Source organism: Nesoenas mayeri (genome assembly GCF_963082525.1).
Source record: "Nesoenas mayeri genome assembly, chromosome: 21".
Taxonomy (NCBI): Eukaryota; Metazoa; Chordata; class Aves; order Columbiformes; family Columbidae; genus Nesoenas; species Nesoenas mayeri.
In genome coordinates, this window is record NC_137571.1 from 2301811 (window position 1) to 2328807 (window position 26997).

General features: G+C 62.3%; 2 protein-coding genes across 2 annotated transcripts; both read left to right on the plus strand.

Moving 5' to 3' along the window:
* Positions 1 to 173: 173 nt before the first annotated feature.
* On the plus strand, positions 174 to 16650 carry ASAP3 (ArfGAP with SH3 domain, ankyrin repeat and PH domain 3; the record flags this gene model as incomplete). Its single annotated transcript, XM_080357703.1, has 26 exons — positions 174 to 299; positions 4228 to 4300; positions 5037 to 5182; positions 7122 to 7196; positions 7901 to 7950; positions 8189 to 8315; positions 9164 to 9249; positions 10009 to 10084; positions 10230 to 10316; positions 10576 to 10685; positions 10971 to 11040; positions 11805 to 11892; positions 12255 to 12303; positions 12394 to 12581; positions 12674 to 12807; positions 13173 to 13267; positions 13577 to 13757; positions 13991 to 14076; positions 14200 to 14315; positions 14411 to 14478; positions 14596 to 14703; positions 14783 to 15029; positions 15122 to 15368; positions 15851 to 15995; positions 16202 to 16324; positions 16576 to 16650. The coding sequence occupies 26 exons, from the start codon at positions 174 to 176 to the stop codon at positions 16648 to 16650; spliced, it is 2976 nt and encodes a 991-aa protein (XP_080213829.1).
* Positions 16651 to 19027: 2377 nt separating this feature from the next.
* On the plus strand, positions 19028 to 25760 carry TCEA3 (transcription elongation factor A3; the record flags this gene model as incomplete). The annotated part of the gene is made up of 13 exons (XM_080357578.1): positions 19028 to 19096; positions 20039 to 20101; positions 20228 to 20333; positions 20634 to 20805; positions 21491 to 21625; positions 21741 to 21824; positions 22241 to 22318; positions 22415 to 22569; positions 22954 to 23045; positions 23956 to 24099; positions 24550 to 24696; positions 24801 to 24872; positions 25680 to 25760. The coding sequence occupies 13 exons, from the start codon at positions 19028 to 19030 to the stop codon at positions 25758 to 25760; spliced, it is 1398 nt and encodes a 465-aa protein (XP_080213704.1).
* Between the last annotated feature and the right edge of the window lie 1237 nt (positions 25761 to 26997).

The window sequence follows — 26997 nt, forward strand, 5'->3', positions numbered from 1 at the left end:
GCGCAGGAGCTCCCGGTGCGGCGGGACGGGCGCTCCCGGTGCGGGGCATGGGGCGCTGAGCCGGGCCTGGCCGGCGCTCCCGGTGCGCTCCGAGCGCCCCCCGCTGCGCCCTCCCGCTGCTGTCCCGGTCGCCCCCCAGTGCTGACCCGGTCGCCCCCCGGTGCAGCCGCACGATGCCCGAGCAGCTCAGCGTGGCCGAGTTCTTGGCCGTGACCGGCGAGGACCTCAGCTCCCCGGCCGCCGCCGCCTTCGCTTCCAAGATGCAGAAGTGCCGGGGGGCGGTGGGGGCTCTGGAGGAGGTGAGCGGGGCTGGGGGGGGTCGGGTTGCGCTCCCCCACCCCGCGGAGCACCCACCGCTCTGGGACAGCCCCTGGCACCCATAGGTGCTCGTCCAGCGCCCAGTGCTCACCCCGGGGGTACCTCCTTTCCTTGGGCTGCTATTTATTGGGGTCCCCCCTTCGCCCTGAGAGCCCCGGGGGCAGACCGGCCCGGCCCAGCTTGTGCTGGTTGTCACCGTAAGTGGGTGCTTTGGGACCCTCGGGCCAGGGTGTTCATTTGCATCTTCCAAGCAGCCCCACCGTAGGCATTTTGGGGACCAAGTGCTGCAGAAATAGACAAAACTCTTCTTTAACGGTTTTGTCTCCAGGGCATCCCACCCCCCCCGGGTCCAGGGCATCCCCTCCCGCCCGGGTCCAGGGCATCCCCCACCCCCCGGGTCCAGGGCATTCCCCCACCCCCCGGGTCCAGGGCATCCCCCCACCCCCCGGGTCCAGGGCATCCCCCCACCCCCCGGGTCCAGGGCATCCCCCCACCCCGGGTCCAGGGCATCCCACCCCTCAAGGGTCCAGGGCATCCCACCCCCACCCGGGTCCAGGATATCCCACCCGCCCGGGTCCAGGGCATCCCCCCAGGCGGGGTAGAGCATCAGCCCTACGGCTCTGGCTACTATTGAGTTCCTATGCTGGAGCCAGCCCTGATGCGATGTCCCTGGTGGGGGGGTCCCTTGTGATTAAAGCCTCTGGAGTATTTTTAGCCACCCCCCAAAATTTCTGGCAGTGTTTGTGGGAAGGGTGGAGGTAGTGGGGTCCTATCGTCCCCCTTCTCCTGCTTGGAATAAAGGCGGTTTCCAGCTGGTCCCGTGGCTTTTGCCAGCTCCTCTAAGCGAAGGAATAGCTTTGAAGAGGAGCCAGGGCTGGGGGGGAGCGGGGGGCCCCAGGTGCTGGGGCTGCTGGGATCGGCCGGGGGACAGCGGGATGGCCGTCCCCAGGCTGGAAATCTGGGGACGCAGCGTGGAGCATCGTGGTCCCCGCCAGCACGTGCTGGTCACTGCCGTGGATCTGCCCCTGGAGGGGCGGGGGGGGGCAGCTCCAGCCAGGAGGAGACAGCAGGAATTTGGGTTGGCTGCTTGGAGAGGCTGTGGCTGTGGGGGACAGGGATGGGGGGAGAGGCGTCCCCTGGCAATGGTGGGGGTTCTCTGTGGGTGTGCTCAGGAAAGCTCCAGCGAGTGTGGCTGAGAGCTGGGAGTTGTGACCGATGTTGTGTGTCATGGGGGACACAGGGCCGAGCCCCCATCCCACCAGAAACTACAAGGAACCCTTGGCGGGGCAAACTGCTGCCAGGCCTTTGGCATCCCTGTGCTCCAGCACAGGTGGGGGGAAATCCACCCAAACCCACCCATGGCGCCCTCTGAGCCCCGATGGGACGAGAGCATCAGGCAGAGGAGTAACCAGGGGTGGCTTTGGAGAGGGCTGGGGGGTGGGAGAGACTCTGTGACCACACGGAGCCGTGGGGCTCTCTGTCACCCCCAGATCCCAGCTGGTGGCTTCGTGAGCAGGAGGGAGTGAAGGTTCCTGGTTTTGCTCCAGCAGCTGCTGGGTGGGAAGGGGTGACCATGTCCCACCAGAGCCCTGCCCAAACTGAGGGGGCAGGAGTGATGCAGGTGAGGGCCAGAGGCTGGTGCTCGCCATCAAAAAAACATACTGGTGTTGGCTGGAGCTGCTGTGTGCCTCAGTTTCCCTTCTGGAATTAAAGAGGGCTCTCCCATCCCAGGGGTCTCGCGTGACTTTGGGGTCCTCAGTGCAACTGTGGAGGCAGAACCCGAGTCTGGAGTGAGCTGGAAGGTCGGATCCAGCCCGCGGTGGTTGGGGCTGGGTGCTCTGTACATGTCACACGGGACTTGGCACCTCTGAGCCTAGGCGGGGTGGCATGGCAGAGGCCGCTGGCATGTTCAGTGGCAGAGCCGGCAGCCGGGCTCCCAGCTCACCCCGTCACCATGTAGATAGCACCGTGTCCCTGCCACACGCTGCCCTTTGCACCCAGGGCAGCGCTGCACCCCGCTCCCAGCCCCTGGCACCCGCGGTGGCTCCTTCGCTGGGCGGCACGAGCCAGCGGCGAGGGGGCAGGCAGAAGAATGGCCCCCATTGAGCACCCTGCTGGGGCTGGGAGGGGGGTGGCGGTGGCTGCTCGGGGTCCCCAGGCTGCGGCGCCGGTGCACATCTGTCCCTTTCTCCTTCGTGTTCCTGTCCCTGCTCTGCCCATGTCACCCGCTTCCCCTGACCGGCAGCTCTCATCCAAGCTGGGCTGGGGCGTGATGGGTGCTGTGGGGTCTTCAGACATGGCTGTGCCCAGCTCCCAGGGCTGTCCCCATGCAGCCAAGGCCTGTGTCTCCAGCAGCCAGCCCGGTACCTCGGGGATGCAGCGATGCTCGCAGCCTTGGCAGCACCGTGCACTGATTTCCTGTGCTTACCACCCCGGTGCTCAGCTCCGCCTGTCCCATCCCCGCCGGTCAGCTCATAGATCCCTTCCCAAAAGCCCCTGTGAGTGTCCCCAGGTTGTCCCCTGTCCCTGCATTCAGCCCCCTATGGCCGTGAGCTGCCACTGGGGTGGGTGCCCTGTCCTGGGTGCTCAGAGCAGCTTCTTCCCCCACTTGCACAGCGATGCATCCATCATGCTGCCTCAGTTTCCCCACCAGCTTTGTGAGCCTGGGGTGTCCAGCCCCGGCATGCCCTGCAAGGCAGAGGATGCCTCTGCCCCAGCCTGTGGCCCCGGAGAGTCTGGAGCACCCAGATTTGGTGCAGAGCAGGGGTATGGGGCTTTGGGGCAGCCCAACATCCTCCCCATTGTAGATGCATTACAAGGCCCCTCTGGGCGGGGGGTTTGGCTCCTGCTTCAGCCCCTGGTTCCCTCCCAGCCAGCTCCTCCTGGCCAAAGCTCGTCCCCGTCCAGCGAGGAGGGCCTGGGAGAGCGGCGCCGGGGCCGGGCTGACCCGCTGTCAGGAAATCGGCCTTGACATCAGCCCGAAAGCCTTCGGCAGAGCGCGAGAGAGAGAGAGGGCGCCTCTTTATTGTAATTCCTCCGCGGTTTCATCTCTCGCCCTTCTTGCTGTTCACGCCCTCTAAATATTTCCAGCCTGTTATCATGGCTCTGGTACCTGCAGCCAAGCCGCCCTTAACCCTTTCCTGATGGCGGGGCCGGCCTGTGTTCAGCTGAGAGGCTCCGCGGGCGGGTTGGCGTTGGGTTGGCGTTGGTGTTGAGTTTGCCCTCATGCTTGGTGGGGGCAAATGAGGGTAGAGAGGGCTGGAGCAAGGACGGGGTGACCGGGTTGGGATGGGGAGTGCTCTACGTGAGCACAAGATGTAGCTGGGGGGTGCTACGGGGAGGTCTGTGGTGCTGGGGCCACAGCCAAGACCCAGCACGAGTTGGGGGGGTGTGGAAAGCCTCATCCCTGGTTGCAGGGTTGATGTGATTTTGGTCCCTGTTGGGTGTTGGCAGGAGGTGGAGCTGAGCACCTTTGCTATGCCTTGTCCCAGGCCATGGGGACACACGCTGCGGTGGTGGGGACAGGCTGGCGTATTCGTGCTGCGTGACGCTTTATCCCCTCCTCGGTTGAAACAGCCCCTGCTAGAGCCAGGGAGGCATTTTCCGTGGTTACTGGAAGCTGCGTGGATCCAAAGAGCCGCTCACCCCCTGCTCCCCTCTTGCTCCAGCCCGCCTCCCTGGGGCAGCCAGAGCCCTGCCCGGCAGCGAAAACCACGGGGACCACAGAGCTGGCAGCGGAGCGGCTGGACACGGCGACTCCGGTGTCCCCGGGATGCCTGCGGCTCCTCTCGCAGCCGCGGAGCTTGGCCGCTGCCCCGCACATCTGCATGGCAGAGCAGCTGGGCCGGGGGGAGCGGCGGCCGCGCTTGGATAACGAGCTGGGTTTGTTTTCTTTCTTTGCTTTCGCAGAGCCTGGATGGGGACCAAGCCGTGCTCCAGAGGATCAGGAAATATGTGAAAGCCATTCACGTCTCCGGGCTGAGTGAGTTGGGCTCGGAGAGCTCATGGGCATCCCTGGGCTGGCAGGGTCTGTGGTGGTGCCATAGAACAGTTTGGGTTGGAGGGACCTCCCCAGCCCCCCCAGTGCCCCCCTGCCATGAGCAGGGACATCTTCAGCAGCTCAGGTTGCTCAGAGCCCCGTCCAGCCTGGCCTGGGATGTCTCAGGGATGGTTCATCCACCACCTCTCTGGCCAACCTGGGCCAGGCTCTCACCACCCTCAGGGCAACAATTCCTTCCTCATGTCCAGCCTGAATCTCCCTCCTTCAGTTTAAACCATCACCCCTTGTCCTGTCACAACAGCCCCTGCTCAAAAGTCTGTCCCATCTTTCTTATCAGCCCCGTTTAAGTCCAGAAAGGCTGCAATAGGGTCTCCCCGGAGCTTCTCCTCTCCAGCTGAACACTCCAGCTCTCCTCCACCAACCCTGGTCATATCTGTTCATGGGGCGATGCATCTGTCCATTGGTTGGCACTATGATAAGGTGCCAAAAAGTGGCTTAAAAAAGGATTAAAAGGGAAATTAAGAACCTTGAGGAGGCAGTTTCGGGCACAGCGCTGTGGTCACAGAATGTCACAGACAGGATCCGCGGCAGGATCAGCCCAGCTCTGCTATAGAGGGATGGGGAAGTGGCTGCTGGTGGCACCTCGTGTTGTGGCCATCGCCCAGGGCCGGACGCTGCAGGGCCACCCCGTGTCCCTCACCGATGTGTCCCCACGCAGCCCACGTGGAGAACGAGGAGCAGTACAGCGAAGCCCTGGAGAGCTTCGGCAACAACCACCTCTCCCAGAACAACCACGAGCTCTCCACCGGCTTCCTCAACCTGGCTGTCTTCACCCGCGAGGTCACCGCGCTCTTCAAGAACCTGGTGAGCTGCTCCCCGGGCACGCTGCTGGTGTTGGGGGGACTTTAACCACCCGGGGGTGGAACACGGGGTTCACAGTGTCTCCAGTGCGACCTCAGGCTGTTCTCTGCAGCCAAGCTGGGGAGAACCTCCAGGATCCATCTGCATTTGGAAAAACACCCCGTGCTTTCCCTAAATCCCGTCCCAGTTTAGCTGCCCTCAGCCCAGGAGCCCCAGCACCCACCCCGGGCTCGGGAACATGCTCCTGGTGACCAAACCACCCGCTCCCCCCGTGCTAGATTTACAGCTCATCCCCAGCTCCGCTGGAGCCGCTGGCGCTGGGACTCAACGGGCGGTTCGGCTGCTCTTTGCTTTTCTTTTTTCCTTTTTTTCCTTTCTTTCTTTTTTTTCCCCCCGTTTCACATCAATTGCAGCTCTGATCTCGCTTGCCAAGAAGTAAATCAAAGCCACGCCGAGCTGCGCGGCAGAGCCTGGAGGAGCCGCGGCTGCGCGAGGAGCAGGGGAGCAGGCAGGGGAACAGGCAGGGGAGCAGGCGGGGAGTGGGCAGGGGAACAGGCAGGGGAGCAGGCAGGGGAGCGGGCAGGGGAACAGGGGAGCGGGCAGGGGAGCAGGCAGGAGAACGGGGGAGCAGGCAGGGGAGCAGGCAGGGGAGCAGGCAGGAGAACGGGGGAGCAGGCAGGGGAGCAGGCAGGGGAGCGGGCAGGGGAGCAGGGGAGCAGGCAGGGGAACGGGGGAGCGGGCAGGGGAGCGGGCAGGGGAACAGGGGAGAGGGCAGGGGAGCAGAGGAGCGGGCAGGGGAGCAGGCAGGGGAACGGGGGAGCGGGCAGGGGAGCAGGGGAGCGGGCAGGGGAACAGGGGAGCGGGCAGGGGAGCAGGCAGGGGAACAGGCAGGGGAACAGGGGAACAGGCAGGCAGAGGCAGAGCCAGCAGCATCGTCCCCACCACGGCACAGCTCCGGTGCAGAAGTAGGTTCCTGCTCGGATTTTGGTCCATGCATGACCAGCAGCAAAGCCCTGGGGGTCCCGTGTCACTGGTCCCCTCTCCAGTCCCTTTTGCCACCCCCAAAAAGGGGGGTTTTTGCTGTGCTTAAGGAGGAAATTTATTTCTACAGCCCTTCCCCCAGCAAGAATTTCAGATTTCAGCATCTTCCCCTCCCAGTTACCCCAGTCTGGGCCTCCCCACTTGTCCCCTCCCCACTGTCCCCTCGTGCTCAGGGGGGCTCTATGGAACATCTCAGCAGAGGAGTTGGACCAGTTCCTGGGTACCCCCGCTGTGGGAGCAGCCGTGTCCCCTGCTCCCCCCAGAGGGGGTTACGTACCGCGTCCCCCAGCCAGACCCAAAAAGCCAGGTTTTCCCCCCGGAGCTATGGGAAGCGGGGTGCCTGTCAGAATGGAGGTGCCCCGTTCCACCTCATCTGGGGCTGGTCCCGCACCCCTGAGCTGGGGTTGTCCCGGTGACCAAAACCCTTGGGAGCCTTTGAAAGCAATCGGGGGGGGGAAGCGGCCCTGTGTGGGTGCTGCAGCTGCTCTGACACCACAGAAATGGGGTCTCAGCAAAAGGGGGACATTTTGAGACGCCCCTTGAGGTGGGGTGTGGATCTTTGCATCACTGTGGAGGGGCTGGTGACGTCGATGGGGATGGGGACAGAGTGGCGACTGACGGGGAACAGGGACAGGGTGGCGACGGGGGGAACAGCTTTTGTTTTGGCAGCGGCTGCGCCGATGCGGTTTGTGGGAAGGGCCCCGCGTCAGACATCTTGCAGCCAGCCCGACAGGCCCCGGCCTGCCCCAGCCTGAGCCGGCCCGCTGCTGCCTCCTTAACCCTTCACGGGGCGGCCGCGGCGCTGGGAGACCCCAGCACGGGGACAGACACGGGGCTCCGGCTCCTCGACCTGCCCTGAGCGGGGAGTCCCGTGGGGTGACGCCGTCTCTGCCCTTGGCAGGTGCAGAACCTGAACAACATCGTCTCCTTCCCCCTGGACAGCCTGCTGAAGGGACAGCTGAGGGACAGCCGCCTGGTGAGTCCCCTCCGGCACTGTCCCCAGGGCTCTGAGGCTCCAGGTCTCACTGTCCCCAGGGCTCCAGGTCTCACTGTCCCCAAGGCTCCAGGTCACATTGTCCCCAGGGCTCTGAAGCTCCAGGCCACACTGTCCCTGGGGCTCTGAGGCTGCAGGTCACACCATTTCTGGGGCTCCAGCGCTGCAGGTCAAACTGTCCCTGGGGCTCCAGGTCACATTGTCCCTGGGGCTCCAGGTCACATTGTCCTTGGGGCTCCAGGTCACATTGTCCTTGGGGCTCCAGGTCACATTGTCCCTGAGGCTCCAGGTCACATTGTCCCTGGGGCTCCAGGTCACATTGTCCCCAGGGCTCTGAGGCTCCAGGTCCCATTGTCCCCAGGGCTCCAATGCTGCAGGTCACACCGTCCCTGGGGCTCCAGGTCACACTGTCCCTGAGGCTCCGACGTCACTCATTTGGGGACATTCTGCAGGGAGACCCCTGTGACGGGCTCAGGAGAAGGAAGGAGCGATTCCCTGGGACTGGATGGCGCTTGGGGGCAGCAGCACAGGCTGGGGGTGACAGGCGCGAGGGTGGAGACCTGGTGGGGACATTGCTTGTCATCAGAGCACAGCGATGCAGAACAAAGCCCTCGGTCCCTTTGGTGCCACTGGGTCCTTCCTTACACCTTCCCTGACAGCTGCTGTCCTCTGTCCTTTTGCCTCAGGACTCTAAGAAGCAGATTGAAAAGGCCTGGAAGGATTACGAGACCAAAGTGTAAGGAACCCGTTGCCACCGGCAAAATCCGCCTAATCCTGCACTGCACAGCGGCGTTTTGTCCCCGGGCACCTGGGCACCCGTTGGTGCCGCTTTGCCACGGGGTGGGCTCAGGTCCAGCCTTCCCAGCTACAGGGACTGGAGATGTTTCTCCTGATCCCGTCCCCACCATCGCCTGTCCCATGGGACACCCCTCGGAGCAGGGCTGTCCCCAGCCTGCCACTGCCCCGTCCCACAGGGGGAAGATGGAGAAGGAGAAGGAGCGAGCCCGCTTGGCGGGGGTCACCCCGGCCGAGCCGTCAGCGGTGGAGGTGGCCGAGGACACACAGAAGGAGCGGCGGCTCTTCCAGCTCCACATGTGCGAGGTAGGGGCTGTGCTGGGGGGGACGTGGGGACAATTCGGCACTGGGGGGACACAGGGAACTGCTCAGAGCTTGTCCCCATCCCCACCACCAAAGCAGCCCTGTGTGGGTGTGGTGCGGGACCCTTGGCTGTCCCCATCCCATCGTGTCCCCACGTGGCTCCATCCCGCCCTGGTGCTCCCCAGCATGGAAAACCCCGGGGCTGGGGGCTGCCTTCCCCCATCGCCCCCCGCTCAAAGGCAGCTGTGCTGGGCTGGGAGGAGCTCGTGGGGGCAAAATCTCTTCCCCCCGCTTTGTTTCGCTCGGGGCGATTGAGGCTCCATGTCTTTGCTGCCTGGGTTTGATGGATGGAGCTGAAGCTCCTCATCCCGTGGGACACCTCGCAAGAGCTGCAGACCTCCGGGACTCATGTGCCGCAGGCACTCGCCGCTTGAAATCCGATTTTTTAGGAGCAAAGGGGTCATATCTCAAAAAACATTTGAACTGTTTTGCTGCTTTATTATTTTGTTCCTTCACGAGCTGCCTTCGGTTTATGGTTATTTATTAACTCCAGAAGTCATGAGCAGCAGGAGAAGCACGCTGGGCTGGAAACCCCGGGGACCTGCCTCAGCCCTTGAACTTCTCAGGGCTTGGAGGACTCCAGAGCCAGGTTTTCGGAGGGTGGTCCCCAGCGAGCTGCCGTCAAATCCCAACGTCGTGACTCGACTTTCTTGAAACGCAGCCAGCACTAAACCCTCCTCCCCATGCCGGGAAGGAGGCGAGGGCCGGCCAAGGCCTTTGCTTTTTCCTCCGGGATGTTTTCAGCTGGTCCTTGTCTCCGTCACCTCACCGGGTGTCTTCTCCTCCCCCAGTACCTGCTAAAAGCCAGCGAGTCGCAGATGAAGCAGGGACCAGATTTCCTCCAGAGCCTCATCAAGTTTTTCCATGCTCAGCACAAGTAGGTGTCACCTGGGTCAAGGTGGTTCATCCCCAGGGTTGCTTGTCACCCCTGGGAGGTCCCTTGAGGGTCTGGGGACACTTTGTCCCATCCCAGCTCCATCCAGCTGTTGGTGAACATGCTGGGCAGAGCCTGTCGCTCTCTGGTTGTATCCGAGGGGTTGAAACGTGCTCTGTTGGCTGGAGGAGCTGTAAACGTGTCCATGGGGGCTGGGGGAAGGGGGCTGGCTCGGGGTAGATCTGATGATTTGGTTTCTGGATGGCTTTCCAGGGATGAGTTCAGCCGAGCAGCTCCACCATCAGCTGCAGGGCTTGTAATGAGGGCATTTGGAGCGAGGTTTGATGTCCCCTCGCCTTTCCCCTTGCTCCCTGAGGCTGGAATTGCAGCGTGTGGGTGTCGTGTCAGCTCCTCCAGCTCTTGAGTGGGGAAACTGAGGCAGGGAGGGAGCAGTCGCGTTGGCCAGGAGCATGACCGTGACTGGGGCTGTGACCCAGAGGCCCCCAGGAGGGCTCGTCCCTGGTGAGATGAGCTTGACTCGAACAAGAAGCCAATCGTGCATCCCAAACACCCCAAATATTTGGGGTATCCAGACCCCATGGGCTGGACTTTGGTGGAGTCTCTCCAGGGGAACCACAAAGCAAGAGCAGCTCCCCAGGGAGGTTGCTATGGTCTCCTGCCACGTTTTCTCTAAAAAACCCCTTTTTCTTTTCCTCTCCATCCTCCCCATCTGCATCTTAATCACATGAAATAACTGCCCAGTTTCTTCCAAGACGGCTGGAAGGCTGCCCAGAACCTCTACCCCTTCATTGAGAAGCTCGCCGTGTCCCTCCACGCGGTAAGTCTGCCATCCAGCGTCACTCAGACGCGTCCCCCGAGATGCCACCCCGCGTCCCCCGAGATGCCACCCCGTGTCCCTGGTGCCATCGGCCGAGAGCGCCCGCACTCAGCGCAGCAGAGAGAGCAGCTGCCTCCCTCTGCAGCTCCACCAGGCGCAGGAGGAGGAGGTGAAGCAGCTCACGCAGACCCGCGATTCCCTGCGCAGCATCCTGCAGCTGGAGAGCAAGGAGGTGAGAGCCTGGGAGGATGCCCCGGGGTTGGCTTTGGGGATGGGGGAGCTGGGGACCAAAGGGGACATTTGTGGGAGCAGAGGAGGAGACGTGGGAGATGCTCAGAGGGAATTCGCAGTCTCTCGAATCCCGATGGACACTGCACCCACCTAAGGACGAGGTCACCTGGGGACAGCAGCCACCTCTGCACCTCTCGCTTTGCTTTTTAATTCTTTTTGTTGTTGTTTTTAATTTTTTCCCCCTCTCCTGGTGAGCTCAGGAAAACCTGAGCAGGAAGAACTCTGGCAGCGGCTACAGCATCCACCAGCACCAAGGGAACAAGCAATATGGGACGGAGAAGTCAGGATTTCTGTACAAGAAGAGCGATGGGTGAGGATGGGTGTTACTTGCCCAGAGAGCTCCTGGCTCTGTCCTGATGTTGTCTTGAGCACCAGACTCATGGGAGGCCCCAGAGCTGGGACGTTGCGAGGTGGAACTGCCTGGGTGAGGTTTTTGGTTGCTGTTAGATGGGTTTTTGGGTGCAATTGGTCACACCTGGTCTTGAGCATCCATCAAGGCTTGAAGAATAGGATTTTTCCCCAAGCTGGAGGAGACCTGAGAGCTGGTGATCAGGGGCTGCAGCGCTTCCTCACTCCTCCTCTTCCTCCTCCTCAGGATCCGCAAAGTGTGGCAAAAGAGGAAATGTGGTGTGAAGTACGGCTATCTGACCATCTCCCATAGCACGGTGAGGAGCAGTGGGGGCTCCAGCCCTGACCTTCAGTGTTCATAGAACCTTTAAGTGCTCATAGAATCATGGAATCATTTTGGGTGGACAAGATCCTCAAGCTCATGGAGTCCAACCATTCCCCACCCCTGTCCCTGCCCTATGTCCTGAGAACCTCATATCCGTCTGTCCAACCGTCCAGGGATGGTGACTCTACCACTGCCAGGGCAGCCTATTCCAATGCCCCACAGCCCTTTGGGGAAGAAATTGTTCCCAATTTCCCATCTAAACCTCCCTTGGTGCGACTTGAGGCCATTTCAAGTGTTGATTTCAGGTTAAATTTTGTTCAAACTTATCACCAATCTGCCTGGCTTAAAACTCAGTGCAAGGCAGGACTGGATGCACTAAGTGACATCCCCATGTTTGATAAATGTCAGTGGGTGGGGATGGTGGGTTTGACTGGGGCAGCGAGTTGGGTGTTGAGGTTCCAGACACAACCAAAGGGGCTGGGGTGGGATTGGGTGGGGGTGCTGCCCCCTGGTGGTGGAGGCTGCGAACTGCAGCAGGGACTAGGGACATGGGGACAGTGGGTGGGTCTCAGAGACCTCTCCGAGCCCTGTTCTCCCGCAAAGGCTCGGAGAGGGTCCTGCTTGCCTGGTTATCCCAAGACGGCCATCCGGGGATGGTTGTTGTTCCACTGGCGTGGCCATCAGAGCACGCACTGTGTGATGCTCGTCCCATCCCTCCCTGGTCCTTTAACCTCCCTCCGTCCCCCTGCCCTGCAGATCAACCGTCCCCCTGTCAAACTGAACCTCCTCACCTGCCAAGTGCGACCTCATGCTGAGGAGAAGAAATGCTTCGACCTGGTGACGCGTGAGTGCCCGGGACAGGGTGCCGGGGCCAGGGTGGGGGCGTGTGAGCCGAGGGTGGCCGAGCTGGGGAGGGGAGCTCCCTTTTTGGGGAGAACATACTGGGCAGGTTTTCTCAGCAGCCCTGCCATGGCTCCTGGGCACCCTCCACCCTTTCAATCCCGCTCTGGGTGTCTCCCCGGCTGCATTTGCAGAGGAAGGACCAACATCTCCGAGGAGATCTAGCAAAAAAAGGTCACAAACAGGGCTGGGGTGATGGAAAAGTGACATGCAATGACTGAATTTTAGTTTAAAGTAGTTTCAGCTTCTTCCTGCTGTCCTGGGCATCCCCAAATCACCTTCTCCCCGCTCTCCCCATCCCTGCAGACAACAGGACGTATCACTTCCAAGCGGAGGACGAGCAGGAGTGCGTTGTGTGAGTGTCACAGCCTGTCCCCACGCCTTGTGGTTCTGCATCCTCCTCCTCTTCCTCCCTGTCTTCCTGATGGGGTTTTCTCCTGCGCAGGTGGGTCTCGGTGCTGCAGAACAGCAAGGACGAAGCCCTCAGCAACGCCTTCAAGGGGGAGCCCAACGGCGGCGGGGGGGCGGCGGGAGGGGGGGCAGACGGCGACGTGCAGGACCTGACCAGGGTGGTCATCGGCGAGGTGAAGAACATGCCGGGAAACAAGCAGTGTTGTGACTGCGGGGCCCCGGGTAGGTCAGGCCTGGGGTGTTTCCCCTCCCTGGAGGGGGTTGCAGCATCCTGTGGGGATGGAGGAGGTGCTGAGCCCTCCCCCCTTGTGTAGATCCCACCTGGCTTTCCACCAACCTGGGCATCCTGACGTGCATCGAGTGCTCCGGCATCCATCGGGAGCTGGGCGTACATTATTCCCGCATCCAGTCCCTCACCCTGGATGTCCTCAGCACCTCCGAGCTGCTGGTAAAGCTGCTCCCTGATCCCTTGATGCTCCCCGGCCACCGGGATCACCCTCTGCAGCCCCCGAATCTCCCGGGATGCAGAGTTCATCCCTCCTCCTCCATCCCGGCTCAGTTTGCTCCGAATTTGTCTCAGTTTCCCCAAGTTGTGGGGGGCTGTGCAAAGCCGCTTGTGAAGGGGGGACGCTGGCATCTCCCTTTTAAAACAGACCTCTCCTGCCGTGGAAGAGCATCGTCCCCAGGGAAGATGCTGCTCTGGGGAGGTCCTGGGCGGATCCAGTGGATTCTATCCCTCTGCCTCCGGGGTGGGATTGGGTGGGGTGAACGTGGCCAGGGGGGCTCGTCTCCCCCCTGTCCCTCTCTCTCCAGCTGGCCGTGAGCGTGGGGAACAGCCGCTTCAACGAGATCATGGAGGCCACGCTGCCCGTGCCGGACTGTCCCAAGCCCTCGGCCAGCAGCAACATGTGAGTCGGGCCTGGGGTGGGCTGGGAGGAGGAGGAGGAGAAGAAGAGCTGGAGCAGGAGGTGTGCACGGTGCACAGTGCATCCTTGTCCTCATGCCACTGCTCGTCGGCTCTGAGACAGCCCGGGGATGGGAGAGGGGCGTATCGTGGTGTCATCACCTGCATTTTGGTGGGAATCTGCACCTTTTTTGGAGGTTTCTCCCCCATCCTGAGCCTTTAGCAGGAGGCAGGAGCCTCCAGCTGTGGTGGGGATGGCAGGTGTATGGTCCTCGTGTCTGTCCGAGCCGATGGCACACTGTCCTTCCTGCAGGGCCGCCCGGAAGGAATACATCGTGGCCAAGTACATGGAGCGACGCTACGTGCAGAAAAGCGGCCGTGACGACCCGCACTGCCTCTGGGACGCCATCCGCACCCGCGACCTGCTGGCGCTGCTCCAGGCCTTCGCCGAAGGCCACGACCTGGCCAAGCCCCTGGCCAGCCCCGAGGGCCAGGTGAGCCCCCCGGCACCAACAGGATTGTCCCATCTGGGTGCCCAGGCTCGGGGTTTTCCCAGCCTTTGTGTGGAGATGTGCCCTTGGGGACACAAGCATCCTCAGGTCCAGCACTCCTCCCTCCTCTATCTCAGGGGACACGAGGATCATGTCCAGTCCTCTTCTTCCTTCCATCTTGGGGGAGATGGAGCATCTTTGCATCCAGCTCTCCTCTACCTTTCATCTTGCAGCAGGAGCCGAGCGAGCTGGCACTGCACGTGGCCGTGCGCCATGCCGACAGGTTGTCCCTTCCTCTGGTGGACTTCATCATCCAGAACGGGTGCGTCCCCAGCTGCCCGTGGTGTCCCTTGTCTGGTCCCCAGAGCAGGGGGATTCACGGGCGCAGGGAGCCGATGCTCATCTGCTCTTGAGCCTTGAATTTCTCTCTGGTGGCTTCATCCAGGGGGATGCTGGACCGGGTGACACAGGATGGGAACACAGCTCTGCACTACGCTGCGCTCTACAACCAGCCCAACTGCCTCAAGCTGCTCCTGAAGGGCAAAGCCACTGTCACCACGGGTATGGGGCTGGGACGGGGCGGGTTTGAGGCTCCCGAGTGCGTGTGGAGTAGTGAGGGCATGACCCAGATCCGGCTCCTTTTGTCCCCCCTGCAGTGAACGCGGCGGGCGAGACGGCTCTGGACGTGGCCAGGAGACTGAAGCACAGCGAGTGTGAGGAGCTGGTAGGTGGGATGAGGGAGGGGGAGATGCTCAGGCTGGGGAGAGGGCTGATGCACCCGGGGGGCTACTGGGACCTGTTCCACCCCTGCTGAGACCCCCTGTCCTGCCCCGTCCGGCAGCTGGAGCAGGCGCAGGCGGGGAGGCTCCCCCCGCAGATCCACATCGACTACGACTGGGAGCCCCCCCAGGAGTTCCCATATGACAGTGAGGATGAGCTGGAGGAGAAGGTACCTGTGGAGGGGGTACAGACCCTGCTGGGGGGCTGGCGGCAGTGGGACAGCCCTGGAGCCAGGTGTCTGTCCCCAGGTGAGCCCCCTCCAGCGCTCCTTCAAGGGGACGTCCCCGCTGGCTGCCAGCCCCCCCCCAGCCTGTCCCCAGACCCGCTGGAGCTGCGTGGGGGGGATGGACATCACCAACAAGACCTACGAGAGCATCCTGGTGGCCTCGCGGCCCCCACCCCGCCGGGCCCACAGCGAGGAGATCCCCCCCCCACTGCCCCTCAAGAACCCCACACGGGGCAGCTCCCGCCCCAAACCCACCCACAGCCCCACCGGTGAGTCTGATTGGGGGGGGGGGTCACCCGTGGGGGGCTGTCACTTCACCCAGGCATCATGTTTGTTGTCCCCGTCATGTGTGTGTCCCCAGAGCACGCCGAGCTCCCCCGGCAGGTGTCAGAGCCCTGTTTCCAGGGGCTGGGGGAGGCTCCGGCGCCGCGCAGCCCCCCCTCTGCCGACGGCGCCCGCAGCCCCCCTGAGAGCCGACGGGCAGCGTATTGGGAGACCCGCTCAGAGACGGAGAGCAGCAGCGCCCGGCGGGGGCCGGAGCCGAATCTCTCCCCAGGGCAGCCCCCGCCGGGCAGCACGGCCCCTGACATACCCCCCGTCAAGTTTGGGTAGGGACCCCCCTCCAGCCTTGGGTGGCGGGTCATTGCGTGGTGCTGATGGGTTGGCTTCAACCCCTGCTGGGTCTCCCCTAGGTGTGGGGGACCCCAAATTGTCCCTGGGGGGTGTGGAGCAAAGGAGTCCCCACCCTGACTTGGAGTCCCTGAGGGAGTTGGTGCTGGCCCTGGGGTGAGGGAAGGGACAAGAGCCCTCACAGGGGTGCTGGGTGGTCGTTGGAGAAGGTGACACAGATTATTTGGGGGTGACAACAAGACTGCGATACCCTGCAAAGATATTTTTTCCCTCTTTTTGGAAATTGGGGTGTTTGAGGGGGGATGGGTGCTAGAACCCTTCTCCATCAGCATCCAGGGTGCTGTGGGTGGGACCCCTGGGTGCCATGAGAGAGCTGTGACCCTACTGAGACTGTATGGGGAGGGGGACAGGGAGAAAGGCATCGGCAGTGGGGTGACACTGTCCCTGCTGTCCCCCACAGCTCGGAGAGCACCCGCTCGTACCGGCGCATCAGCAGCGCGGTGGGCAAAGCGGGGTCACCCGTGTCCCCCCAGAGCCCCAGCGGCCCTGAGGACCCTGCTCTGAGCAAGGTCCCCCCCGTGCCCATGCCCAGGAGATTTGCTCCGGTAGGTGCCACCACTGGGGGGGGGTCTCAGAGGGGCTGTGATGGGGTGGTGGGGGTCTGCATCCCCCGGCATCCCAGCTCCCGTTATCCCGGGGTGGCAGATAGAGGGATCAAGGGTGTCACATCCCTGCACCCTCCCTTGGGGTGGCCTTGGGTGGGGGTTTGTCATCGTTTGTCACCTTGGGGGGTCTGCCCGCTCCTTTTCAGGCCAAGGGGAGGCAGAAGCGAGTGAAGGCAGTGGCCGACTGCAAGGGGGACAAGGCGCGGGAGCTGACCTTCTCCAAGGGGGAGGTGATCGTGGTGACGCGGGAGGAGGACGAGCAGAGCTGGGTGAGTGCCAGTGGGACACCCACAGATGTTGGGGTCCCTACCCTGGTCCCTTTCTCCCAAAGTTCTCTTCCGGAAGGGGCTGGGTGTTTCTGGGGGACATGGATGGGTGTCCCCTGCCCCGTCTGTGCCTGACATGTCACTGTGGCTTTGCCTCTCTGAATCCATTTGGGAACTGGAACATCAGCCCTAAAGCTTCTCCCCTGCCCAAAACGAGACTTCTGCCCCTCTGATCCCCGCTTTGGCACCCCCAGGTCGGCTTCATCGAGGGTGACGGCTCCCGTACCGGTGTCTTCCCAGCCAGCTTCGTCCACCTCTTGCAAGACTGATGGGATGGCAGTGTCCCCTCTTGTCCCCGTCCTCTCGGCCGGGACTCGAGGCAGCGTCCTGTCCCTCGTCAGGGGGACCCCGGTGTGAGACTGTGCAGCTCAGCTGGACACTGCCCTCAGGGGGGCTCAGAGACCCCCCCATGGACTGTCCATGGACTGAAGGGGTGCTGCCCCCCCGCGGGTACGGCAGAGAATGGACACACTCATTACAGTGGTGGGCTGAGATTTCTGTGCTGGCCCCCACTGTCCCCTGTTCCTGTCCCCTCTGTGGGCTCTGCCCATCCCTGGGGCTTTCTTCTCCCTCGGGGATGGGGGGGGCTGTGTTTGCTGCCCCCCACCCTCCTGTGCTGGGGTGCCATGACCCCCCACCGCAACCTGGGGGGAGTGGGGAGCAGCTGTGTATCCCCCACTTCCTCCTGTACCCCAACTGTGAAGCGTTTGGGGTGGGCAGGGATGAGGAAAGGGCTTTTGGTGACCTTGTCGTGGGGGGCTCCGGAATGCTTCAAAGGCCCCCAAAACTGGGAGCAAAATGCCATTCCCTGACGTTGGGGGGTTCAGGTGACCCCGTGTCCCTGGGCTGGGGTGGGTGCTGGATCGCTGCCCGAGCCCGGGGGCTCCCTGGGGGAGAACGTTGCAGCCGTTTCTGGGACCAATGTCACCCCGTGCCGGTGTCCCTGGGGAGCCGCCTGCCCCACGTCCCCGCGCCCCCGTTCACCTCCTCCCTTTCTTGTTTGTGCGTCGAATGTTTCATCTCAAAAAACAGCCTCTTTTTCTACTTTTTTAAATTTTTAAACAATGTTTTCTGTCTCTGGTTTCTAATAAATCCATCATTTTGTAAGTGCCTGGGTGCATGGGGGGCACAGTCCCTGACCCAGGGGACCCGGGTGACGTGTCCCAGAGTCTTTGGGTCACCAGGGTCCCCATGACCTCCTGGTGCCCATGGGGGCTGTGACCCTGGGCTTTGGGGGTGGCGTGTGTGTGTGTGAGCACTCTTTGGGGGGCTGTGTGTGTTGGGTGTCACTGAGCTCTGTTTGGGTGTCACTGAGCTCTATTTGGGGGCTGTGTGTGTTGGGTGTCACTGAGCACTGTTTGGGTGTCACTGAGCTCTTTTTGGGGGGGGCTGTGTGTGTTGGGTGTCACCGAGCACTGTTTGGGTGTCACTGAGCTCTGTTTGGGGAGCTGTGTGTGTTGGGTGTCACTGAGCACTGTTTGGGTGTCATTGAGCTGTGTTTGGGGGGAGTGTGTGTGTTGGGTGTCACTGAGCTCTGTTTGGGTGTCACTGAGCTCTGTTTGGGTGTCATTGAGCTCTGTTTGGGGGGAGTGTGTGTGTTGGGTGTCACTGAGCTCTGTTTGGGGGGCTGTGTGTGTTGGGTGTCACTGAGCTCTGGGTGTCACTGAGCTCTGTTTGGGGGGGCTGTGTGTGTTGGGTGTCACTGAGCTCTGTTTGGGTGTCACTGAGCTCTATTTGGGGGGCTGTGTGCGTTGGGTGTCACTGAGCTCTGTTTGGGTGTCACTGAGCTCTGTTTGGGGGGCTGTGTGCATTGGGTGTCACTGAGCTCTGTTTGGGTGTCACTGAGCTCTATTTGGGTGTCACTGAGCTCTATTTGGGGGGCTGTGTGTGTCGGGTATCACTGAGCTCTGTTTGGGTGTCACCGAGCTCTATTTGGGGGGTGTGTGCGTTGGGTGTCACTGAGCACTGTTTGGGTGTCATTGAGCTCTGTTTGGGGGGAGTGTGTGTGTTGGGTGTCACTGAGCTCTGTTTGGGTGTCACTGAGCTCTGTTTGGGGGGCTGTGTGCATTGGGTGTCACTGAGCTCTCCCTTCCCTGCGCTCCCCGGCCCTTGGGGGGTGTCAACAGACCGAAAGCCGGCGCAGCCATAGCACCTGCCGGGCTTCACAGCTTGCGGGAGGTGTTGTTGTGTCCCTTGTCACCGCGGGGTGGAAAGAACCACACCAGAGCTTGCGCTGGCACCCACTGGGTGGCAAAGCCACGTCCCCAGGTCCCGTCCCTGCCACCGCCAGCTCCCTGACACCCCGGGGTCCCCTCCGGTGGGGACGGGCGCGTGTCCCCGTGTCCCCGCCGTGCGCCTCCCCCCGCTCCGGCCATGGCGGCCCCGCTGGGTGCTCCAGGCTATATTTAGCCCTCCCCCGGGTTATTTCGCCTGCCTGGCAGGAGTTTATAACTGGCCGGGACAGCCCCACCTCCTTTCTGCTTTCTCTCCCTTCCCTTCCCTTGTTTTTCCCTTTCTTTTTTCCCCTTCTCTGCTCCTTTCCTCCCATCTCCCCGCCCGGCCTGACCCCCATGCCGGCAGCACCCAGCTGTGCCTGCGGCCGCCGCGGTTTTGCCACGGGAGCGCGGTGAGCGCCGAGCCGCCGGCATGGGGCCTGCCGAGGAGCTGGTGCGGATCGCCAAGAAGTTGGATAAGATGGTGGCCAGGAAGAGCACGGTAAGGCGGCCGAGCCCCCGCGGACTGTGCACACGCGTGTGCAGATTTGCACGCGTGTGCATATTTACATGCATGTGCATATTTACATACGTGTGTGTTTGGATGTTGCAGGGTGGCTTGGGAAAGGAGGGCTTTGGTCTACACCCCAAACTCCTGTTGCTCACAGTCCCGGGGGCGCTGAGCACCCACAGGTGCCCCCAGCACCCCGGGGTGCTGCCTGCGTCCCCCCAGCCTTGCGATGTTGGATCCACCACCCAGGGGTGGTTTATTTTGCCACCAGTTCGGGGCTCTCCTGCACCCGTCACTCCTGATCTGGGGACAAGGGGGGTCTGTCCTGGGGGTGGCAAGTCCAGGCACCCCTCAGCCGCGAGGGACCGTGGGTGACAGGTGCTTGGCCACCGGCCCGGCCACCAACACCCGATCGGTGCCGCGGGCTCAGCCTTGTGCGAGGAGAAGCTCCCCGGGGGGGACAGGCTGGAGGACACAACCCCCAAGCGGGGGCTTTGGTGCTGGTGTGTCGGGGCGGGAGGGGCAGGATCGGGCCCGGCCACCCCCGTGCCAGGTGAGGATCCATCCGGGGCTCCCAGGGACCGGTGACGCGTGGCTGAGCAGAGTCGAGCCCGGCCCTTGGAGTTAATGTTTGACTGTTTGCGCCGCCCTTTGCCCCAGTGAAGTGCGGGCTCCTGGGCGGGGGGGCAGCTGCTGCACCCCCAGATCTGGCGACTTTTTGGGGTGGGGTCTGGAGGGATTTGGGATTTACCTGTGAGTGCATCTCGGGGGGGGCTCAGGTGTCCCCCAGGGACTGGCTCGTGGCTGCTTGTGTCCCCTTGGGGTGTCCCCCCCAGCACTGGTGAGAGGAAAGGGGGGATGGGGCTGCCTCGGTGTGCCCCCCCGTTTCTCCCCTGCTCCTCAAGGGCTCCCCGTGCCCTCTCTCTGCTCCAGGAGGGGGCTCTGGACCTACTCAAGTCCCTCACCGGCTACACCATGACCATCCAGCTGCTGCAGGTGAGGGGTCTGGGGGCACAGCAGTTGCTGGTGGGGGGACACGCCCCGTGGGGCGGCTCGTCCTGCCCCCCCTCCCCGTGCCAGCCGGCACATTCCTAAGGACGCGTCCCCGCCGCGTGTCCCCAGACCACGCGGATTGGGGTGGCCGTCAACTCGGTGCGGAAACACTGCTCGGATGAAGAGGTGGTGGCTTCGGCCAAAATCCTCATCAAGAACTGGAAGCGGCTGCTGGGTGAGCGATGCTGGGGTGGCAGGACCCCCCTACACCCCCCACCCCCCCGGGTGTCCCAGCACCCAAACTCCTGATGCTGGGGGGGTCAGGGTGGGACCAGGGCCCCGCGGCTGCCGTGCCAGGTGACACACAGACTTGATGGATTTTCCCTGGGCTCGTTCTTGCTCTGGGATGGGGTGGCGTAAATCAGTGTGTGCTCCCTCTGCCTCGAGGGCTGAGCAGCCCCCTGCCCTGCGATGCAGCTCCCCACATGCCGTGTGCTGGTTTGGGCTGCACCCCTGACACCCAATTCCCCCCCAGAGCCCTCCAACACCCCGAAGAAGGAGAAGGATGTGGATGGGAAGAAGGAGAAGGACACAGACAGGGAGAAGGAGAAGAAGGGGAAGGGGCTGGATTTTCCCAACTGCCCCAATGAAGGGGCGAAGCACCCCAGGAGCCCAGCTGAGAAGCACAGGGAGAAGCACAAGGAGAGGTGGGGGGTCCTGCCCCCTCTCGGGGGCACCAGCCGTGGGTCTGAGACATCAGTGGGGCCAAGACAAGACCAGCCTCTGCTTGCTCCTTGCTCGGTCTGTCTGTCTCTGCCTGACCATGGGTGCTGACAGCACCGCTGGAGAACCAAAGGGCAGCACCAGGGCAGCTTTTGGGGAATCATAGAATCACTTCGGTTGGAAAAGCCCCTCAAGATCATGGAATACAACCATAACCCAGCCCTGTCCCTGCCCCATGTCCTGAGAACCTCATGTCCGTCTGTCCAACCCTCCAGGGCTGGTGATTCCAGCACTGCCCTGGGCAGCCTGTTCCAATGCCCCATAGCCCTTTGGGGAAGAAATTGTTCCCAAATCCAACCTCAGCCTCCCCTGGCGCAACTTGAGGCCGTTTCCTCTGCTCCTGGCGCTTGTTCCTGGGGAGCAGAGCCCGACCCCCCTGGCTCCAAGCTCCTTTCAGGCAGTTCAGAGATCAGAAGGTCTCCCCTCAGCTCCTGTTCTCCAGCTGAACCCCCAGGTCCCTCAGCTGCTCCATCACACTTGGTCTCTAGAACAAGGATGGAGGGAGAAGTGGCTGTTTTTCCTTCTCCCTTCTCTAGAGCTGTTTATTCCCAGGGCGAGTGCTGTTTGGCCAGCGCTGGTCCGACCCTGCCCCGCTCTCCCCATCCCTAGGAAGCCCAGCAAGTCTGCTTCTTGTGCCACCACCCCTCGGGGCCACCCTGCCGAAACCGTCCCCGAGAGGTACCCACCAAAGGGCACAGGGACCCTTGCATCCCCGAAGTCACCTCTGGATGGCAAGAAAGAGCGGTGTGTGCCTGGGCTGGGGGGGGATGGGAGGGGTTGCACCCAGCCCCTCACCGGGCTGCGGACAGGGGTCTGGACCCACCGCCTGGTCCCTGTGACACGGGACTTGTCCTGCCAGGAGAGACTCTGCCGACTCCAGGTCCTCCAGCGCTTCGGCCGTCTCGTCCTCATCCTCCCCACAGAAGAGACCGTCAGGGGAGAGGTGAGGAGGGGTGTCCCTGGGCATCCTGGGGGTGCTTCGGGGATCCCCTTGGGGATGCTGTGACCATGGAACACACGTCTGGGGTGGGTGGCGGTGGCGGGGAGCCCCGATCCTGCCACGGGCGCTGAGACATTCCCTGTGACGAGCAAATTGTTGCCCTGAGGGTGGTGAGAGCCTGGCCCATGTTCCCAGAGAGGTGGTGGCTGAACCATCCCTGAGACATCCCAGGCCAGGCTGGACGGGGTCTGAGCACCCTGAGCTGGTGAAGATGTCCCTGCTCATGGCAGGGGGGCACTGGGGGGCTGGGGAGGTCCCTTCCATTTTGTGATTCTATGAAATCCTCCCCTGGGGAGATTCCTCTTGGCTTCCAAGTGCTTTCATTAACGTGCCGGTGTCATCCCCTGTGTCACCCCCAGACGAGCCTCTGTGGGCACCAGCCCCTCCCCAGCTCCCACCGGCTCCCGGAGAAACTCCAGTGACAGCAAAGAGGAAAGGTGGGAGAGACCCATCCCCCCCGTGAGACCCCTGGCAGGTCCCCTGGGGTGGCACCGGGACCCTGACCCCCCCGTCCTCCCGCTGTGACCCGGCAGAGCCAACAGCAGCAAAGCCAAAGCGGAGACGCCGCGGACCCCCACCAGCCCCACCTTCTCGCCCAGCCCCTGCCTCCTGGCCCCCTGTTATCTGACGGGGGACTCGGTGCGGGACAAGTGCATCGAGATGCTGACGGCCGCCCTGCGCATGGACGGTGAGCGGCTCTGGGGGGCTGGAGCGCAAGCTGGGCTGTTTCTTCTATGGGACAACCCTAATAGGAGCGACCCTACAATAACAAGCGAGGCTGCGTGTCCTGGGGCACCCCCAGCCCTGGACTTGCAAATAAATGGCAGCTGCAGCTCAGAGCTCAGTGTTCAGCCCCAAAACGAAAGGAAAGGAGGTTGGGAGAGTCTCCAATAAGGGGTTGGATGGGGTATTTATAAGGAAGTTAATTCTAGGTTCAAGTTGGGTAAAAATGGGGTTTTTTAGAGGTGGGATGTCTGGGACAAGTTGAGTGGGAGAGGGGAGATTTTTGGGGGTTTCTCGGTGCACGGTGACACCCGCCTGGTTTCACTCCCTTGGCCTCTCTGCCCTTCAGATGATTACAAGGAATTCGATGTCAACTGCGAGAAGATGGCCTCGGAGATTGAAGACCATATCCTTTGGGGGGGCTGGGGGTTCCCAGGCACCGTCTGCTGGGACACACACACGTGTGGGCTCAGGAGACGTGACAGGGACAAGGACAGAGGGTGACACGGACAAGGACAGAGGGTGACACGGACAAGGACAGAGGGTGACACGGACAAGGACAGAGGGTGACGGGCTCTGCTGTCGCCGTTGCCTGCAGAGGGAGCCCAGAGCCCGGTTAGAAGCTGATGTTGATGCTGATGCTGAGCAGAGCATCCCCTGGGCACCTGCTTTAGTCTGGGGGTCTGTATGAGTCCTAAACCCCTCTGCACAGGGACCCACCTTTGTCCTTGGGCAAATAAACCCCAAACCCGGCCAGGGCCCCTTCCCTGCGCCTGCTGTGGGTGCCCGTGTCTCCTGCCAGCCCCGCTCCATCGTGGTGCTGAGGATGGAGCCACCTCCCTTCACCTCCAGCTCAGGACCTGGGGGTCTCCTGGGACCAGCCCCAAGGTTGTTTCCCGCTCCTGGATGTGCTTTGATTTTTGGTGCATCTCGACTCTGCCCGCGTGTGCCTGGGACCTTGCGGGACCCCCGAATCTGCCACCAGACCTTGTCCAGCCTGGGAGGAAGGGAGCAGGTCACCATAAACTCATGTCCCAGCACAGTGCTTGGTGACGGCCCCTGTGCCCCGATGGCCTTTGGGTGTCACAGCAGGGAAATGCAAAGCTGTTTTCCTCCACACATCCCAAGCTGTGTTTCATCCTCCTGAGCCCGAGGAGATGGAGACCCCACACGTGGTCCCCCAGGGAGCAAAGCCCTGTTGTCACCAGCCACCTCCACATGCACGTGGTCACCAGCCCTGGTGACAACCAGCACCACCCGGACCGGAGCAGCAGCGGGTGCCCGTGGGGCCGGCACCCCCCACTCCACCGTGTCCCGTTGATTCCTTGATGAACCCCCACATATCTTCCAGGAGCTGAAGAGCACGGACATGAAATATCGCAACCGGGTGCGGAGCAGGATCAGCAACCTGAAGGATCCCAAGAACCCCGGGTTGCGGAGGAACGTGCTGTGTGGGGCCATCGCGCCCAACCTCATCGCCCGCATGACTGCTGAGGTGGGCACAGGGTGGGGGGCACAGGGACGGCTCCTGGAGGGAGGCGGGACCCCTCAACCTCTGTGTTGGTGCCCAAGGGACAGGGATTGTTCCAGCGTCTCTCTGTCCCACGCTGGTGCTGGCTGGAGCACCAGGGGCATCAGGCACAGGGGACACTGTCTGGTGTCCCCCCGCCAGCCCATTGCAGAGCTGGGCGTGTGGTGCCACACAGGCCTGAGGGTCCCCATTCCTCCTCCTCAACCAGGGTCCCCAAATCAGTCTCCTGGGAGCGCAGGTCCCTCTTTTGGTTTCAGTTTTGAGGATGGGGGTGATTTTTTTCATCTGGATGGGTCTGAGCCCTCCAGCAAGCACAGGACCAGTGCTGGTCCTGGTGAGGATGAGAAGGGTGCTGGGCAAAGGCAGCTTGGTTCGTGAGCCCCTGGGCAGAGCACTGACCGGTGGTGGTGGCAGGAGATGGCCAGTGACGAGCTGAAGGAGCTGAGGAACGCCATGACCCAGGAGGCCATCCGGGAGCACCAGATGGCCAAGACGGGCGGCACCGTCACCGACCTCTTCCAGTGCGGCAAGTGCAAGAAGAAGAACTGCACCTACAACCAGGTCAGCCCTGCAAAACCCCCCAGTGGGGGTCCCCCCATCCCCAGGGAATCCCAGTTTGGGGGTGCTGGGGGGTGCCTGCTGACCCGGCTCCCCGGTCCCCGCAGGTGCAGACGCGCAGTGCTGATGAGCCCATGACGACATTCGTGCTGTGCAACGAGTGCGGGAATCGCTGGAAGGTGTGTGCCCAGCTCTGGGGGGAGCTTGGGGCGCCCCAACCCTTCCCTGTGGGCTCTGGGGTGTGGCAGAGCCCCCCAAAATGGTGCTGGGGGGCTGGGGAGGGCTCACTGCCTGCTCTGCTTCTCCCGCAGTTCTGCTGACGGCGCCGGCGATGGGGCTGGAGGGGACACGGCGTGAGTCGAGGTGCTGCGGCAGCCACGTCGGGGTGGGGAGGGAGAGTGACGGGGTGACACCGGTCCCCACATTCCAGCGACCTGTTTCCTTGCACTGGAATATCCCAGGAAACCGGGCTCTTTGCCTGGGGTGTCCCCGGGGAATCCCTGCCTTTTGCTGGGGTGCTGGGACCCCACAGGGAACAGACGCGTCCCTGGAGAGGGGGACTGGTCTGAAGCGGGCGGCTCGTCCTTCTCTGGGGAAAAGCTGGACCTGGATGATTTGGGGTCAGGAGGGACGTTGCTCCGTGTTTGTGCGTCTGTGCCACTGTCCTGGGGGTGGGAAAGGGCCAGGTTTTACTCCCAAACTCCTTCTTCTTCATCAGTGGGAGGACACAGAGGGGGACAGGCTGGTGGCAGCAGTGTCTGGATGCCGGAAAGATGCCACCGTGTCCCTCCGCTCTGTGACACATGCACCTGGCTGGAGGACGCTGTGCCCCAGGAAAGGAGAAAGGATGAGCAGGGAGAGGATGGGGAAATCCCTCCAGCAATAGAGCAATAAAGGTGTGAACTGTCTCTGCAGCACAAACTGCTTTCTGAAGGGGGGGGCGCCTTGGTTTGCACCCCCCGGCCCAAGCCCCGTTGTCCTCCCAGAGCCCCAACTTCTCCCAGCAGCTCCATTCGGAGGCAGCAAGGTGTGACAAGGTCACGGTGACCATGGGCGATGGGGGATGAGGACGCTGCTCCTGTGGAGCTGTTGGAGCAACCCATCATTTATTTTTTAATCTTGGGGTGAGGTGTGAATTTAATGTTCCCAAGACAGAGCTCTCTGGGGTCCCTGCAGCCCAGGGAAGGGTCAGACACCCCGGTTCAGGCTTCAGTGCTCATTAGCACACCAAAGTCATTAATAAGCCTTTGAGGCAAAGTGCGTGTGGCTGCCACTAAGGGACAGGGAGGAGTGGGGGGATGAATAAAACATCACGGTGACCCCGTGCGGGGACCGTGGGGCGCAGGACAGGGCTGGCGTGCTGGGTCTCGCTCTCGAACTCTGGGGGAAGTGGCCACTTCAGTTCTGATTTTCCACCACTCGAGAGGTGTAGCTGTGGCTTCCAGCAGCAAAGGCTGATGCTGGTTCCCCCCTACATGGGCAGGGGGCTCAGACAGGAGCTCTCAGGAGCCCCCAGGCTCCGTCACTCCCCAGGCTGAGCTGAGCTCTGGAGCGCAGGTGCCCCATGTCCCCCTGGGGCTCTTGGTGACCCTGCAATGATGGAGAGACCCATGGGGTGCACAGAGAGCCTGGGGACTCCTATGGGAGCTCCAGGTTTTGGATGCTCTGAGGCTGGTTCCTGTCCAGAGGAGACACTAAATCCTCATTGTGACGGATTGACGTACAACCTATAACACCTTAACGAGCCCCACAGCGTGTCCCTCCCCAGCCAGGTCCCCACACCCCTGCGGTGACAGAGCAGCGCCCACCATTCCACCAGCCCTTCCCCGTGCCCCCCCGGGTGCCAGTGTGTCCCGTCGGTGCGGGATCGGGCACCCAGCCCCTCGCACAGCCCTTCACCGCTGCCCTCGCCCCGTGGTTTTTCCAGCCTCCTTTGGTAAAAACAACAAAACCCCATCCCTTTGCTGTTCAGCGGTTTCCGTGGCAACCCCGTTTCCCCATCCTCTGCTCTGCGCTGCTCCAGCCCCGGTCGCAGGTCCCCGCAGCGCGGTGGCAGGTCCCCGTGCGCCCTCAATCATGGCCCAGCCTCCTCCCAGGCTTCTTGGTGATTAAATGCACCAAATGAGCCCAAACTGGACCCAAACCTTTGCTTCTAAAATGAAATGTACCGCATGGAAAATTACAGAATAAACCATTCTGAAGGCAAAACCCGTTCCCTTTTGTTTCCTGGACAAATTTGCTGAGTCTGCAGAGCACTTTGATCTCAGCCTTCCTAAAATCGCAGCCCTTGGCTGAGGCTCCTTT